This window comes from Tyto alba, unplaced genomic scaffold, assembly GCF_018691265.1.
Source record: "Tyto alba isolate M040663 unplaced genomic scaffold, T.alba_DEE_v4.0 Super-Scaffold_1000006, whole genome shotgun sequence".
NCBI lineage: Eukaryota > Metazoa > Chordata > Aves > Strigiformes > Tytonidae > Tyto > Tyto alba.
Window position 1 is genome coordinate 14,195,617 of NW_024881272.1, and position 15,129 is coordinate 14,210,745.

Here is a 15,129-nt window from a genome sequence, read left to right on the forward strand (position 1 = left end):
CATTTTTATTGGAGATTTAAGGCTACCTTATTTTCCCCAAATCTACTTCCTTTCCTGTTTCTTTACTAATGATCTTTGAGTTGCATAGGCAAGGGGAGGGGGTTGGGCAGGGACTGTGTTTGCAAGAAACCGACCAGAAAAATCTGCTTAGGATGAGGGCTTGACCTCGAAAGGACAGCCTGTTGGCATGGAATGTACATGGAAAATCTTGTATTCTGTGTGTGGTGTCACCAACAGCTTATGCAGGGAAGCAATCACGCTGTGGAATGAAGTGTGAAGGAGATCCTTTGTAGGAAGGAAGATCACAAATTGCCAAGAATCAGTTAAAAGAGGAAAAGTAACAAGCTACAAAGACACAGTTGTTGGAAGCAAAAGGAAACAGAAGTTATTGGAAAGTAAGGATCTCAGAAGAGCCACATATTCTGGCATGTAGCAAAAACAAAAAGACAACCTTTGTAACATTCCTTAATATGTTAAGTATTTCACAGTTAATATATTGTAAGAAGCATACCCTCCTCTGCATTCAGATGACAATGGGTAGGGTTTTCTTTTATAAAATACATAATCATGTAATGTATTTTTGTGACTGGCCGTCATCATTGTTCCAGTGATCTAAAACTCTTGCGCATTTTAAAGAAAAATACTCTTCTGAACAATTACCTCAACACATGGAATCTGGAAAGTTTCTTCTGCCACAAAGAGGACAAATGAACATTTCCTGTTTCTCATCTTTAGTACATGTTGTCTTTTCAGACAACAATAGTCGGGAACAATAGGCTGGCAGTCATTCAATATGCACTAAGAAAAAACTGTGCCCCTCGAAGGCTGGGCTGAGTCAGCCTAAAGCTGCTATGATCTAAATTACTAGGTAGACTCGGGAACAAGGTTCAAGCAGCAGACATCCATGTCTTCAACCTTTGATGTTTCTTGACCTTTGAGTAGCCTTTGTATTTCATGTTTATATGTGTAAGACCAGTGTTTAGGTCATACAGTTATTCACTTGTTTGTACCTGAGCTGACTAGAAAATACTCAAATTGTTTTAACGCAAAACTATGAGGGGATAAAAGAAAAAGCAAGCAGGGTGTATTACACGAGTATTACAAAAGTAATAAGGAATTTTAGCAGGCTTTCTTTACAGTAAATGTAGTAACATAGCCTAGAAGAATATTAAACAATGATATATTTAAGATCAAATGCTGAAAGACCTCCAGTACCCCTATGGCATCAGGTGATTTACTCAGCATTTACTACTATGTAACTACTATATAACTGCAAGAAGAATTTACCTGCTGCTCTAATAACATTTCTAGGCAGCACAGTTCCAGGTTACACCAGAAGTATTTAAAGCAAGAACAGCATGCTGAGATGGCACCTATCTGCTTCACAAGCAGAAAACACAGCAACAATTACTTCCCACCTGGGAAGATTATACTTTGTGCCTTTCAATGCATCAAGAGACTCCCAAATTTTGTGAACTGAATGTTGGCACATGCAGTTGTGTGTTGGTAGCAGCACATATTTTTCTTATTACAATTCTGAATTTATTTTTCTTGTGAAAACTTTCTGGAGGGTTCTACCAGCTTCTGAATGCAAGGGACTAGCATCCTGAACTTGAAGAGGCATAGGGTAAGTGGCCAGCATGTGCTTCCCCTCAAAATAATAATTCCTACTTCCTGGCTTGCCCCACCCTTGCTATTTTAGTCATCAAACTTTTCTCAGGCAAGGACTGTCTGTCATATGGTGGTAGAGGAAGATCTTGATCTTTTCTGGCACTGCACCCCAAGTGATTTGTGTGTAAAGACTGGTGTTTAATAGAACGGTTTGCAGTTCACATTACAGAACTCTTCACAGCTGCTACCTGGTCAGCCACAGGGGAACTCAATTAAGTGCTGTTTTTTATGACAGTCATAGCACAACGGCAAAAAGTTGAGCCTAATAACAATCCTGACACATGGACCTAGAAAGTCGTACCTTGGATGATAGTATACAAAAGCCGTAATCTTTCCACCCTGCTGTGGGTTCTTTTCACCCGGTAAAGTTTCCCTGCATCCGGACTTCAGTAAGTTTCTCAATGGGAATGCACAGTCTTGCAATTATTTCTCTTTATAAAACTGAAATATAAGCCCAGAAATGTCTTCTCTATAGAGTAAAAGCTCAGTTGAGTTTATGTACAAAGGGGTTGTTTCCTAATGCCTCAAAATACTAAAATACATTTCTACCTTGTACAAATTTACATAATAGTGTTCAATATATGAACATATTAACAATATTACTAAATCTCAGGCAGTAATTTGCACTTCTATAAAAGTAGAAAAAATATTGATGAGCATTCCTACATGAAATTCAGAGAGGATCAGTGTATATTTGGTTTCAGTGTATCACTTTATTAAACATATATGTTAATTAAATTATTATAAAATCTATTTTTTTTTGCCCCTAATGAGTGACAGGCATAGGAGCCTTGAAAGAGACTTCAAAGACTTTCTTGAGCATAAATCCAAACTTACTACTGCTAATTACTGTCAATTACAAACTCTGGAAAACAAGCCTGTAACTTCCAGGTTACAGGCTTCATTCTACATGATGCCAGAATAAAGTATTTATCATAATTTTACACAGTGTTTAACAGTGGATTGTAATTTTAAAAGTTGCTTGCTTACTACTAAATACCTTAACAATACTGTTCTTGAAAAGACAGGCCTTTCCTACTTCTTTAGAAGCCATGATGATATTTTTTTTCAGGAACCAAGAAGAGAGGTAGTACTTACAACTTGGGTTTGTAAAATAGAAGCATTGTTTACTACCCGGTTTCCAAAGACTATAAAAGTCTGAAAGAACCTCCTTTCTCCTACTGTCCTACTTCCTCCTCTTCACAAAAAAAAAAAACCCCAACTTTCAATTTTAACATCATAAGAACTGTTAGAACTGTAAGAACACCCTAAATTCTTCATGCAAATTTAACACAACTAAGAGGGAAGTGATTTTCTTTCACTTGTTTTTTAAATATTCAGACTTTGTATACAGTGATAGTTTGCAAATGTTTTGTATTTAGAAATAAGGTCATTGAAACAGTATGCTATTTGATGCATAAATATAGCAAACATATTTTGTATTATGACAGTGAAATAAGAATTCAGTACAGCACTTCAATTCCCAATTTAAATTTAGGAATTCATTAGTTGTTTGATAATGCTTAAGTAATCTCACCATCGGACTCAGAAACTCTCCAACACTAACCAAGAAACAGAAGAAATACTCTTTTGAGGATAACCTCAACTATGCTTTATAAGATTCCTGTAGCTCTAAAAAGTGTAAATTAATGCTATAACAAAACTGTTCAAAGTGGATCAGTTTGCAGTGGCATGGGTATTTCAGTCTTGTTTTTTTTTTGTTTTTAATTTGGAAAAGTGCTGTGTATCACAATAAAGAAGCGACTATCCAAATAAAGCAGGGGCACCCTCCCACCCTCCGGTATCACTACCGTATCAACTTTTTGTCTCCTTTCAGCCACACAAAAAGAGATGCCATCAAACAGGATCAAGAAACAACTTTTCTCCACTAACATTACTGACACAGTAAGACTGGTAACGTTTCAAAATGTTACCAAAAAACAAAAACAAAAAAAAGAAAGAGAAAATTTCAATACAAATCCAAGATTAATTTTTTTTCCCTTGAAGTGATTTAGTAGGACACTGAAAGGCTATTCTCATTTAACAGACAGTAAGAACTTATGCCAAACTCTAGTACGACTCTAAAGATGTGTATTCCTTGTTCAATTTCACAAATGAACCTTGGCAAATTCACTGATTCTTAAACAGTCATGAACCTGCCCATCTTAAGAAATATTTCAATGGCTTAGTTTGACTAATTAAATTGAAACATTTTATATGGTTTTACATTAATTTAACATTACTCATAATTGCCTTTTAGTAACCTTTAGTCTAGTAGACAGCAAAAATCAGAGATGCTAGGTTCTAACAGTCATATTCTGAGTAACCTTTTAATGGCTGTTCATGACATTAAACCACAAACAGCTGCCAGAAATCCTCAACACCTGTAAAAAGGGGAAAAGCATGTGCCTGCACTTCATCCATTCCAGTTCTCAGGTCTATGTTAGCATAAGCACACTTTCACTGGCAGGAGGTGGTAGGAATGGGAGCATGAACTTCCAGCACAGCTGTGGGCAGAAAAATGTAAGAAGGAAATAGTTGTCAGTGTCCTGGAAGTCTGCTGGTATGTAGGTGGCCATTTTTTATCTGCCTAGGACAGCAAAAAAAATTTGCCAGGGCTCTTGCAGCACCTTCCTAAATAAGAAGTTCACTGAATTTAATGTGATCTCGAAATACAAATATTAAATAAGGGCGGGAGCGAGGGAAACAGCACCTTTGCATGGATATGTAATCACTTGAGACTTTTGGTGTTGCTTAGAAGAATTATATGTAGTATTTCAGCACAGGCTTTCTAAAACCTTGTTCACTCTGAAGATGCTAAAATTCAAGCATCCTTGAATTTTATTTCTAAACTGCTTTATAATCAAAAACTGTCACATGAACCATTTGTTTGTGCCTTAAAACCAGCCACAAACAAGCAGCCTGGGAGAAACTGGGAAAAAGAAATGAGGATGGACTTCCCCACCAGCACCACCACCCCTACTTCAGGTCATCTTCCTGAATGGTTTTCAATACGTATATAGAAGTGAAAGAGAAGAAACTGTATAACTAAGGCTGGTTTAGGTGTAGTCTTTCAGGCATAAGGGCTGGGAGGAGATTATTAACCAAAAAGAACAAAGCAAAAACCCAAACCCAGATACTTTAAATATATTTATCCACTCACCTGATTAACATGTGGAGTAATCACACAGTCTTCCTTTAGTTGCTCAAGATGACTGATAAGAAAGTTGCTTACACCAATTGATCTACACAAACCTAATGAGAAACAGAACAAGAAAAAGTTTTGGGGTAATCCTAACTGCTTGGGAGGATGATTTGAAAAATACCACTTTCAAGTGACAAAATGATTGTACGCATCATATCTGTATAGCAAAATACTTCAAAGAAACACAGAAAACCAACACTGAAATCTAGTTTGACAGTATTATCTGGAAGCATCGTTCGTCACAGTCACACTAGGAAATCATTTTGTAACCTAAACACACTGGAAACTCCCCAGTGTATAAAAACTCCAGGCTAAATTCTGGGAAAGGCTAATGTAGTATAAGCAAAGAACAATTGGACTCCACCAGAATGAAAAGGAGGAAATGGTGTTCTGAGTAGCTTGCCAAAACTAAAGAGAAGTGGAACATTTGCTGAAGACTAATAAGGTGTGAGCAATACAACACAAGGACATGCAGTCCAAATGAACTATGTAGCACTGCTTGTATTTCTATTAGATCATTACAAGATGTTACGTAAAACTCAGTATAAAAACTTCAGTTAAGTGAGCAATGCCTAACTAGAACCATGAAGCTTAAAAATGTAGCTAGATTTCTCAGCTCCTGCTGACATGCAAATACAAGTTAAATGGCACATAGGTGATATGAAGGTTGTTTTTTTAAGTAAGCCTTAAGCATGCATGCACGTGTATAAATTAAGTGCTGACAGTCCTGAAATCAGATGTCTTCCTTCAAACCACAGATACAATAAAGCACAACTGATATTGGTCTGCCACCACACCTCAACCCTGGCTCATCTTTGATAGTTTGGTCCTTATTCTGCACTAAACACAGTTAATAGCAAAAGCAAATGTGGTCAGGCTAGTAGGGGTCTCCCTTGGCTGTGGATTCTGTGGACTATGAATCAGACACTTCTTCAGTGTGTGAACTTTGTCTTGATTGACTTGATCTGCATTTCAATCTGTAACTCTGCAGGTGAAAAGTCTGTCTCAAGGTGAACACAGAAGTCCAAGTAGTGCTGTTAATCCAGCATTTGTGCTGGCCTATTCCATATAATGTATATGCATGGTCGTATCTATATACATGCATACAGGTATCTATAGCAAAAAAGAAAGGAAATAAGCAAAAAGTTATACTGTTATTTTTTTTGGAAAAAAACTCCATGTCATTGGGCAATTTCAGCCATGATGTAAAAGGAATGATATCTGGACTGAAATTGTCCTCATTTCACAGTTAGAATCACCACTGTCTTGAGTTCAGCAGGGAACTATGTGGACCTGCCTTGATTTGAAGCTGGAATACAGACAAAGAAAAAATAATTATTAATGCAACTGAGAGACGTGAATACATTAAAGGGAAGAACTTCACTTGTAACAAAAGCTAACGAAAATGTTGGAGAAAAATGTACTCTCCAAGTACTTACGTTGCATATATTTTATGTACAAAAAAAATAACTCACAAGTAGACTATAAGTTGGCATATAAAAAAATGAGCTATAAGGTTACAAAGTATCTTGAATTTGCAGATTAGATTTACCTGGACAAAACAAAGAAATTAAATTTTTCTAGTCTTTTATGAAATTCTGTAAGTGAAATTACAGTTAATTTTAATTATTATAAACAGATTGTTAAAGCCCTGAAAAAAAAAAAAAATCAGTTTTGCATTAGAAAAGCCACTATCCATATAAATACAGGCAATTTGACTACTATGCTGCTTTTACATGTTTTAGCAGCACACACAGATAAAATGCACAGCAGCAAAACCTGCACACATACTATCACTTTTTAATGTGGTTTCTTTTGTAGAATACAAAAAGGAGAAAAAAATACATTAGCAACTAAAATGCTACACAGGTTTCCCTTACAGAAATTATCATTGTTGAAGATGTATAATATAATTAGGTTATAACCTGCACTATAGCGATTTGCATAATTTGTATGTAATCTGCCAGAAGAAGCAAAACCTGAGCTTTTGACTTCTACTGATAAACAACAGTGGAGTGTCAACACTAATAAATCATTATGCCAAAGTCATCAGAAAAACACCTGCAGTTTTAACACAATGGGGAACCAAAATATTATACTCTATTGTTGAAAGTTAAGGAGTTACAAAAAACATGCTGTTATTGCCCTTGAAGAATAAAGCTCTTATTTCAGGCTGAAATAAAATAAAACTCAATTACAGACATGAAAGATGAAAGGGCTTATTAAATTTGCCCACTTCCACAGAAGGCTTCCATTTTTTTCCCCTTACAGTACACTCTTAAAAGGTTTTGCTTCTAGCACACTTCTCATAGGAGACTTTGAAATCTGTTCCATAGTCCCATTGCATTCATTGCTAAGTTTTTTGTTAGATTTCCCATCAAGAAATTTCAGGTCAGTTATGTTTTGTCTTAAAAGTCATTTGAGTTGCTCCTACTAAAATCAGTATTATGATATTCCTGTGTTTGGAGTTACGTCACACAGAGAAAGCTAAATTCAAAATTGTCAAGAAAGTAAATGTTTTCCCAGACAGAGAAACAATAACTAGAGTTACAATGTTTTTGTGGAACCAGCATTTTTTTTTTTAAGGGAATACAATTAAAACATTTCATTTTCATTAAACCCACATATTTAGTTTTGGTAAAGTTAGAACCCTTGGTTTAAACTTCATTGCTTTGTTTTTCGTTACAGTTTAATAAAGTGTTTTGACTTTTGTATTAAAAATACAGTAAATATGAAAACAATTGCACAGCCTGACTGTATCAAAAATCTTATTTCCATGCATGGTGGAAACATGAATTCAAAACACTGGAATTTCCTGAATAATAGAGAGTCTAAATTTCAACGAACAATCAGTGGATTCTACTCTAGATCATTGCTTACATCTGCTTGATTGAAGATTAATACAGTTCCTCTGCATTGTCCAAATCTGGGAAAAACTGCCTTAAAGCAGGAGATTATACAGAATTATTTCCACATTTACATCTGATGGACTATTTCTTAAGAATAAAGGAATAGAAGATGATGGACAAGAAAATGAAGGTCTGGTTAGCTCCTAAGCCTTATCTGACAGACCAACACTTGTGACTATGTATATCAAACAAGATCCATGAAATGATCACATCAGCAGTAGAAATGAAAAAATTACATATTGAGAAACTTGTGTAAAATGATCCTCACTCATTGCCTTGAAAAACGGGTCAGGGGGCATATTTCCTTATATTTCCCCTCTCACAGAGCTCTGACAGAGGTAGGTTTCCTGGAGTTTGTGCCATTGGTCTCAAAACCACCAGCATGCTCTTGAAAAAAAGGGGGAGGGGGGAACCCATTTATTTTCAATTTAATACCTGTTTCGTGTGCTTAAAAAGCCCATTTCAGACAATCCAGGAATCCAGGCATAATTCATGTCTTGGCTGTTGTAACAGCTGGCAGGTTTAAAGTCTATACTTCTTTTTAACTTAACCAGTTTAACTAGTCCTGAAGTTCAGGTCTTCTGAGATAAAAGTTTGCAATGTGCTAGCTGCAATCCCTCTAGAAAGTACACTTTTAAAATACATATTTATACTGCCTTATTTACAAAGCCACATAGCTTTGACTCAGGGAAAAAAAGCACCCTCCTTATCTGCTTGAGGAAATGAGTGGTTTGGCCCCTATGAAGCAGATTGAGAAAGTGCCAGGTGCAATAAACAAAGAGTTAGCAATTCCCCATTAGCTCCCAAAGCTTACTGAGGCTTTGTTCTACTCCTTGCGACTCTGACTTCACAGGCTTGAAGGAAAACTTGGCAATGATGCTTCTTCTATGCATGCTAAAAATTGACTGACCGCAATGGTGGAACAGAAAGTTTCATCCAGCTTTGAAACACTATCATGAAACACTGCAAGACACATTAAAAAAAAAAACCCATATTGGCAAAATAATAGTTGATTATAATGAAAAAAAAAAAATAGTATCTTTTCTATTCTACACAAAACAATCTTGGCCTCCACCACATCAGTAATTTCACCACACTGTATTACTCCCAGCTGCTGTGAGGCAATACATCATGCTAATGGACTGGTTTGCAAAGTAGTTGCGTATCAAGCTTAAAGTACTTTTTTTTTTTGGCAACATAGAGAATAATTGGGGTTTTTTTCCTTTACTTAGTATAATATCAAATTATACAAAGTTTGAGGGGCACTGTTAGTCTTGCAACAAAAAAGCATAAATACACTGTCTTGGCACCACGACATTGTTTTAGTACAATAGTAAGCCTTATCTTTCCCTAGCACTACTATGGACTTTTATCAAACTTCCAAATACCGTCTGGAATATTAAATGTACAAAGTTCAGCTCAAAAAAGGTTTTGAAATGACAAAACTGGATACTGGGTTTGTGGAGCCCATTTTCCTCCCCCTCCCTGCTGCTCTACATGAGTCAGAGCAAGGGAGAATTCCCACGTCCAGTGAACAGTGCCCATTCTGTTATATCTTCTATTCAGGCCACAGAATAAAAACACCAATGGATCCACTTTTCACAAGAGGTCAACTGCAGTAACTGTATCTTTATTAAAGGAGGTTACACAGGTTATAAAGGTCCAGATTCTCTCTAATACGCACGCTAAGAACTTATCTGTGGCTAAATGGTGTTACAGAAACCACACAAGATTTATTTCAGCACAGCTTGCTAAATCAAAGCTGTAGGGCTGAGTGTGCCCCACATACAGACTTCAAGCCAAAGCCTTGATAAATAAAGCAGATGACTCTTAGGCAGAACCAATAAGGAATTAAGGTCTAAATCTATGAAATAACACTTGTTTCCATTTCACAGACTAAAACACATAGATACCAAAAGGCTAAGTGTCCTAAGACACACAGAAAGACTGGCAAAATTGAAAACACTAAAATCATGCTTCCTCTCCCAAAGGATTTCTTTTTATCCTATTCATTATCACAATATAGGTGCTTATCTGCCTAAAAATTACTTTCCTGCTACTACAATTCCATGATCATTACTCCTGCTACAGATCACCTTTGAACCATGATAAATTGTGGGGATAACAGGACAGGAGACATAAGTAGAAGTCAAACTGTCAACTTCTGTGACTGAAAGCTCATTACAACTATTCAGTTTACACAACTGTTAAATGGCTAACTAAATAGAGTAATGCAGCAATACTAGCTTAATATATTCTGTCTCTTTGACCCTGGCTGCTCATTCTCGCTACTTCAATACAACACTATCTTAGTTATGTTGACATATTTTTTTCTCAAATTGACATTACAAACCAGACCAGATTAAAAAAAAAAAACACCAAAAAGGCTGTTTGGTTGTTTTCAGAACTGAATCAATTCCCACATATGCTTACAGATCTTCCTTTCTCCTATGCCAGTTTTAAGCATGTAAAATCATACTGTGAACAGAACACAGGTTTTAAAAAAAGGCCAAAAATACATTTTTATGTCTAGATCATTCTACAGCTGCTCACAAACAGCTGCTCACAAACTGCAATAGTAACATGGTACAGAATCAATTCCCTTACACCTTAAGTCAATATTGCCACCATACAATGTTGTGAAAATGTGATCAAAATTATCAGCAATTCAGCAAAGTGCTTAAAGGCCATTAGAATATGTACGCTTAAAACTAGCACTTTGAAAGTATTATGGAGAGCACATAGTTAGATTCTAAGTAGTTTGTCATCCCTGTAACTACGATAGCAGTTTCTTGTATTGGGATACCTTTCGGACTTCCGTATCAGAGGGGATAATGGCTCCCAACTGTTATGAATAACAACAACCTGACTGATGTCAATAAAACAATACTGATTTACAATAGCTAAGAATCTAGGGCTTAAATTCAACATATGTGAAACAGATAAATTATGCCTCTTCCCCAAATCATTGAGACAAAAAGTTATTTCAGCCAAGGACTTTCCTTTGAAATGTATTTCAGCATTGCCTTCTTCCCAAGAGTTGTGTTCACAATGGGACCTTTAGGTACTTCTGTGTGAGTACACAAATATATACATTTACTTTAAGTAAGCTAAGCAACAAGATTTATCTAAATTTTTAACATAAAGGATTCACTTGCTAGTTGAAAAAGCACAAACAATACACTGCAATAAATCATGAGACAAAGAGGTTTGAGGGCTTATTTTTACACTTAGAATTACCCATTAAGTCCTTAACATTAAAAAAACCCAACCAAACAAAAATAAAAGAGCAAATTGTAATAAGCATAATGAGGACATTCATGCAAATTTAGATTTGTTGCCACAAAAATTACATCTGCACCAAAATGACATATTCTATGGCAATTTCTTATTCTTAAATAAGATACTGCACATTATGAAGACTTCTTTATGATCTTTAATGTTAATATATGTAGTACTTTTTTTTTTTTTTTGCATACGTATTTAATTGCTGTCTTATCTGATCAACAGGGTGTGGTGCAACCAACATCCTCACCAACAGCAACCACCTCAGCCCATGAAAACACACCTCTGAACTGCATTTCTGATAATAACAAGCCCATGAGACTTCATTTGTACAGAGAATATGCTATAGACAATGTGAAAAAGATGTGTTGCTAGGAAAATTAGTTACTTGCTTTTACTTATTAAAACTTTAACACAATTTATGTAGCACATTCACATGTGACTTCTACCAACATAAACACTCTTGATACAAATATTTTGTGGAGCTGTAAACAAACATGTGAATTGCCAGCTGTTCATCATCTGACAATATAAGCATAGATTTAAAGTAATATTTCAGTAGAATAAAAGCAGACTATGTCACCTAGGAAAGGATGTACTAGAGATTTGTGCCACCTACACAAAAACAGTACTTGGTTTACTGAACCCTCACTCATACTTTTAAGAACTGATAGAAAATGCAGGAAGAAAAGATGATGATTGAACTGGTCTCTGCCCAGACATGAGTAAGACAAGAATATTGTTAAGGTTGAATAGAGTTCTCTTACTTGAAATTAGGCAAAACATAACTTTTTTCCAAGAACACAGTGACACAGCTTCAACTACCGGGCTAAACAATTTCTGTTACTTTATGGGACTCTCTTCAAATCATACACAAGGACTATGAGGCTAACATATTAATGGAATAATTGTATTTATTTTTAAGATAATTTCTCTGTGTTTAACAAAATCGTATGTTAACACATGCAAGTATGAATTTTTCATGTCAGCACAAGCTGCAGTGCTTACACTAAAAAGATAAGCAAAAATATTTTAGTAAAATGGTACAGAGTCCCAGTGGGACCTAAACCCAGAACAACCACCATGTTACTACTCCTGCCAACTTCAGACAAAATGTGGCTGGAAGCCCTCATTCTTCCCAGCATTTTTAGACAGAGGGACAAGTAATCATGTGCATGTGTGGATGAAAAGCTTGACAAGATGATGGGCTAGCCACAATGCCAAAATCAAGGTCATTAAAGACACTGCACATGGAAAAGGTCATTTTACTAGCAACAGACCAATTACCAGTGAGCATATATAATGACTATTCATGATGTCAAAGCAGCCTGCCACACTGCTTTCATCTGCCAGCAGACAAATGCCTATACAAGAATGTTGCAGCTGTCAAGGGAATATTTGACTCAATGTATGTATCTTGGAATGGGTTCTATAGGCAGTCTGGCCTCTGTCTTGAGGTACGGGAGAGGATAATTCCACAAAATGACAAAGTATGAGGCCACAAAAATTCAAACCATAGCCTTGATATTACAAGAATCCTAGTTGGTTTCAGCTGTTACAACAGAAAGAACCAGTTATTATACACAAATGTCTCACTGACCAAAATGAAGAATCTTTTTCTCCCTTTTCCATCAGCACTGTTTATACCATAATTCTTTAAAGGAAAACACGTATGTGAGCAGTTGAACAAAGACACACATCTAGAATTCTCTGCCTCTCAGCACTGCAGTACAAATAGAAACCTCTTTACTCTGACTGCGACCTTAAGACAGATGCAATGGAGTCACCTGGCTCCCGTGAAACAGCTTCAATCAAACTGGAGCACATTAACAAGTCACAAAAGATAACAAAAAAGAAAAAAGTTAAATGCCACATTTTCAGGCATAACAACGTTTAAAGAAACTAATTCTTGAAACTGTAAGGTTCTGTTCAGCTAGTAGCAATCAATTTAACAGTAAGATCTTTCCTGCCTATGAATAGAGAACTATCAGGTTGGTCTATCAGAAATCACCCAGCATTTTTAAATGGGAGCTTTTAGTGCAGGTAATGCCTTTATCCTATACTGTCAGATACACACTACAATTCTAAAAACAATAAAGAAAATAATTACCTTCCCCCATTCAACTGTTCCTAATTCTCAACATAAAAAAGCTGCAATGACTCATCAATGGAAATTGCTGCAGTTCCTTGGGAGCTTTTCCATTAAAAAAATCTTCTGATCACTTGGGCTGACTACCAAGACCAGGTGCAGAATTCTGATCCCTGAGCTATCGTAAGAGATGACAATTGCCTCTGGAAGCAAGGTCAGGCCTAAATGTATGCAAATCCCAGAGTCTGAAGACTTATGGAAGACAACAGACTGTAAGACAAAAATAGAAATCTCTGCACCAAATAATTTCTTAACTAGCAAGAGAACGTCTTGTCAATCAAGCAGCGTTATAATTAATTAATATGACAAATAAGTGTTCTAATATACTTTCTGTATGATTTGGGGAAATGTAGATACAATTCATAAGTTATGGTTCATGTTATGGAATGATACAATTGCTATAGGTTTGTGTACCACTGTAAACATGTATCTACTTTTGTTGATCAGGACTGTATGACATTTATCCCTGGAAAGATACTAAGGGAAACCAGCAAGTTTAGTGACTGGGCTCTGGCTGTGCAACAGGAATACTAAAAAAAAAAAAAAAAAAAAAAAAAGCAAACTAAAAGCATAACCTTGCTTTGTTTGTAGGAAAGAGAGGATAGAAGGTAAAAAATATACAAATTTTAAGCTAAAGAGGGAAAGATGTTGATAGGACTTTTAATGGACTCCAAGAAACATACTGAACGATTTAGCCAGGAGAAAATGCAAGATGAGCATATTTAGCCTAAGACTCCATAGCTCAAGAGCAAACCAGGAAGACACAGGACCATGTTCCAGACACAACCCAGAGGGCTTAAACATCAGAAGTGGGTAAAGCTTTCAGGGTGTGTTATTTTAACATAGATGTATTATGTCACACTGTTATAGTAAAGGACAGCAGTGGCTTCAGAATACCTACAAGTGTTTTTGGGCATGCTCTCATATCCATCATGGCCTCCCTCATGAAAATCTCAAGAACACCCCCCAAGATTCTGGGGAGTTGTTTTTAACCTGAAGTGAGATCTGGAGATAGCTGCTCCATTGCATTAGGCAGTTCAACAGCAGATTGAAGCACACAGGTGATAGTGCTAAAATATGAAACCTTCTTTCAAGTATGTTCCTGAGATGCCAGGCTTGGGGGAATAACCAGATTCTGTTTAGTTTCCAAACCTATAGGGTACATTGGATCCATGGAAAGCAGCCCAAAACTTCAGTATGGCAACCTCTAACAAATACTATTCAGATTCTCATTTTAAATTGTTTGTGTTTCCAGTTAAAACCGTATCAGGACAAAAGATTCTTTTGAAAAATGTTAATCTCAAATTCCTTTTGATGAAATACAAAAACAGTATAGTGGTAAGCCACAGTGGGGATTTTTCAGTGATAGTAAAGGATCTCTCTCGTCACCTGAATCTATTATTTTCTATTTATGAGACTATTCTGATGTTACAGCTCAACTCCAAGTCTTCATTAAGAGTATATATAGGAAGTACTACTAAGCAGTGAAGCAGTAAGAAACAGTAAACTTAAGGATGCCCACACATCTCAATGAATGCACATCTACCAGTTTACACACCGATTTCGTTGGCACATACTGCATTCAAATAACAATAAACTTGCTATTTCTTCTACAGTCAGAGTACTTGGGAGTTTACTAAAATTGTACTAATTATAATTTGAATTTTAACTATTTATGCAAGTTTCCTGCTCCCTAAAATATTTATTTTAATAATTTTGACAAATAATTAAGGTTTTTTTTTTTTAACCTGTTACACAGTTTTTATTATCTGGGAGCAGAGTCTTATAAATTAGTGCATGCTGACCTGTTCAGGGGCACAGACCCAGAACAAAAGGTTTTTTCTTAGCTGCATGAGAAGATACTTCAGGCCAGAAGCCCTGCAAGTTGGGCTACTGCAGTCCTTTGGCTC

The 15,129-nt window shown here is 36.1% G+C and overlaps 1 protein-coding gene across 2 annotated transcripts in view; it reads right to left on the minus strand.

The window, feature by feature from the left end:
- LOC104366976 (uncharacterized oxidoreductase ZK1290.5) overlaps positions 1 to 15,129 on the minus strand; it is a 53,178-nt gene that overhangs the window by 12,927 nt on the left and 25,122 nt on the right. For both annotated transcript variants that reach the window (XM_042803606.1, XM_033000397.2), the window contains exon 4: positions 4,835 to 4,926. In XM_042803606.1, coding sequence (XP_042659540.1) covers positions 4,835 to 4,926 — 92 coding nt within the window. The remainder of the gene's footprint in view (positions 1 to 4,834; positions 4,927 to 15,129) is intronic.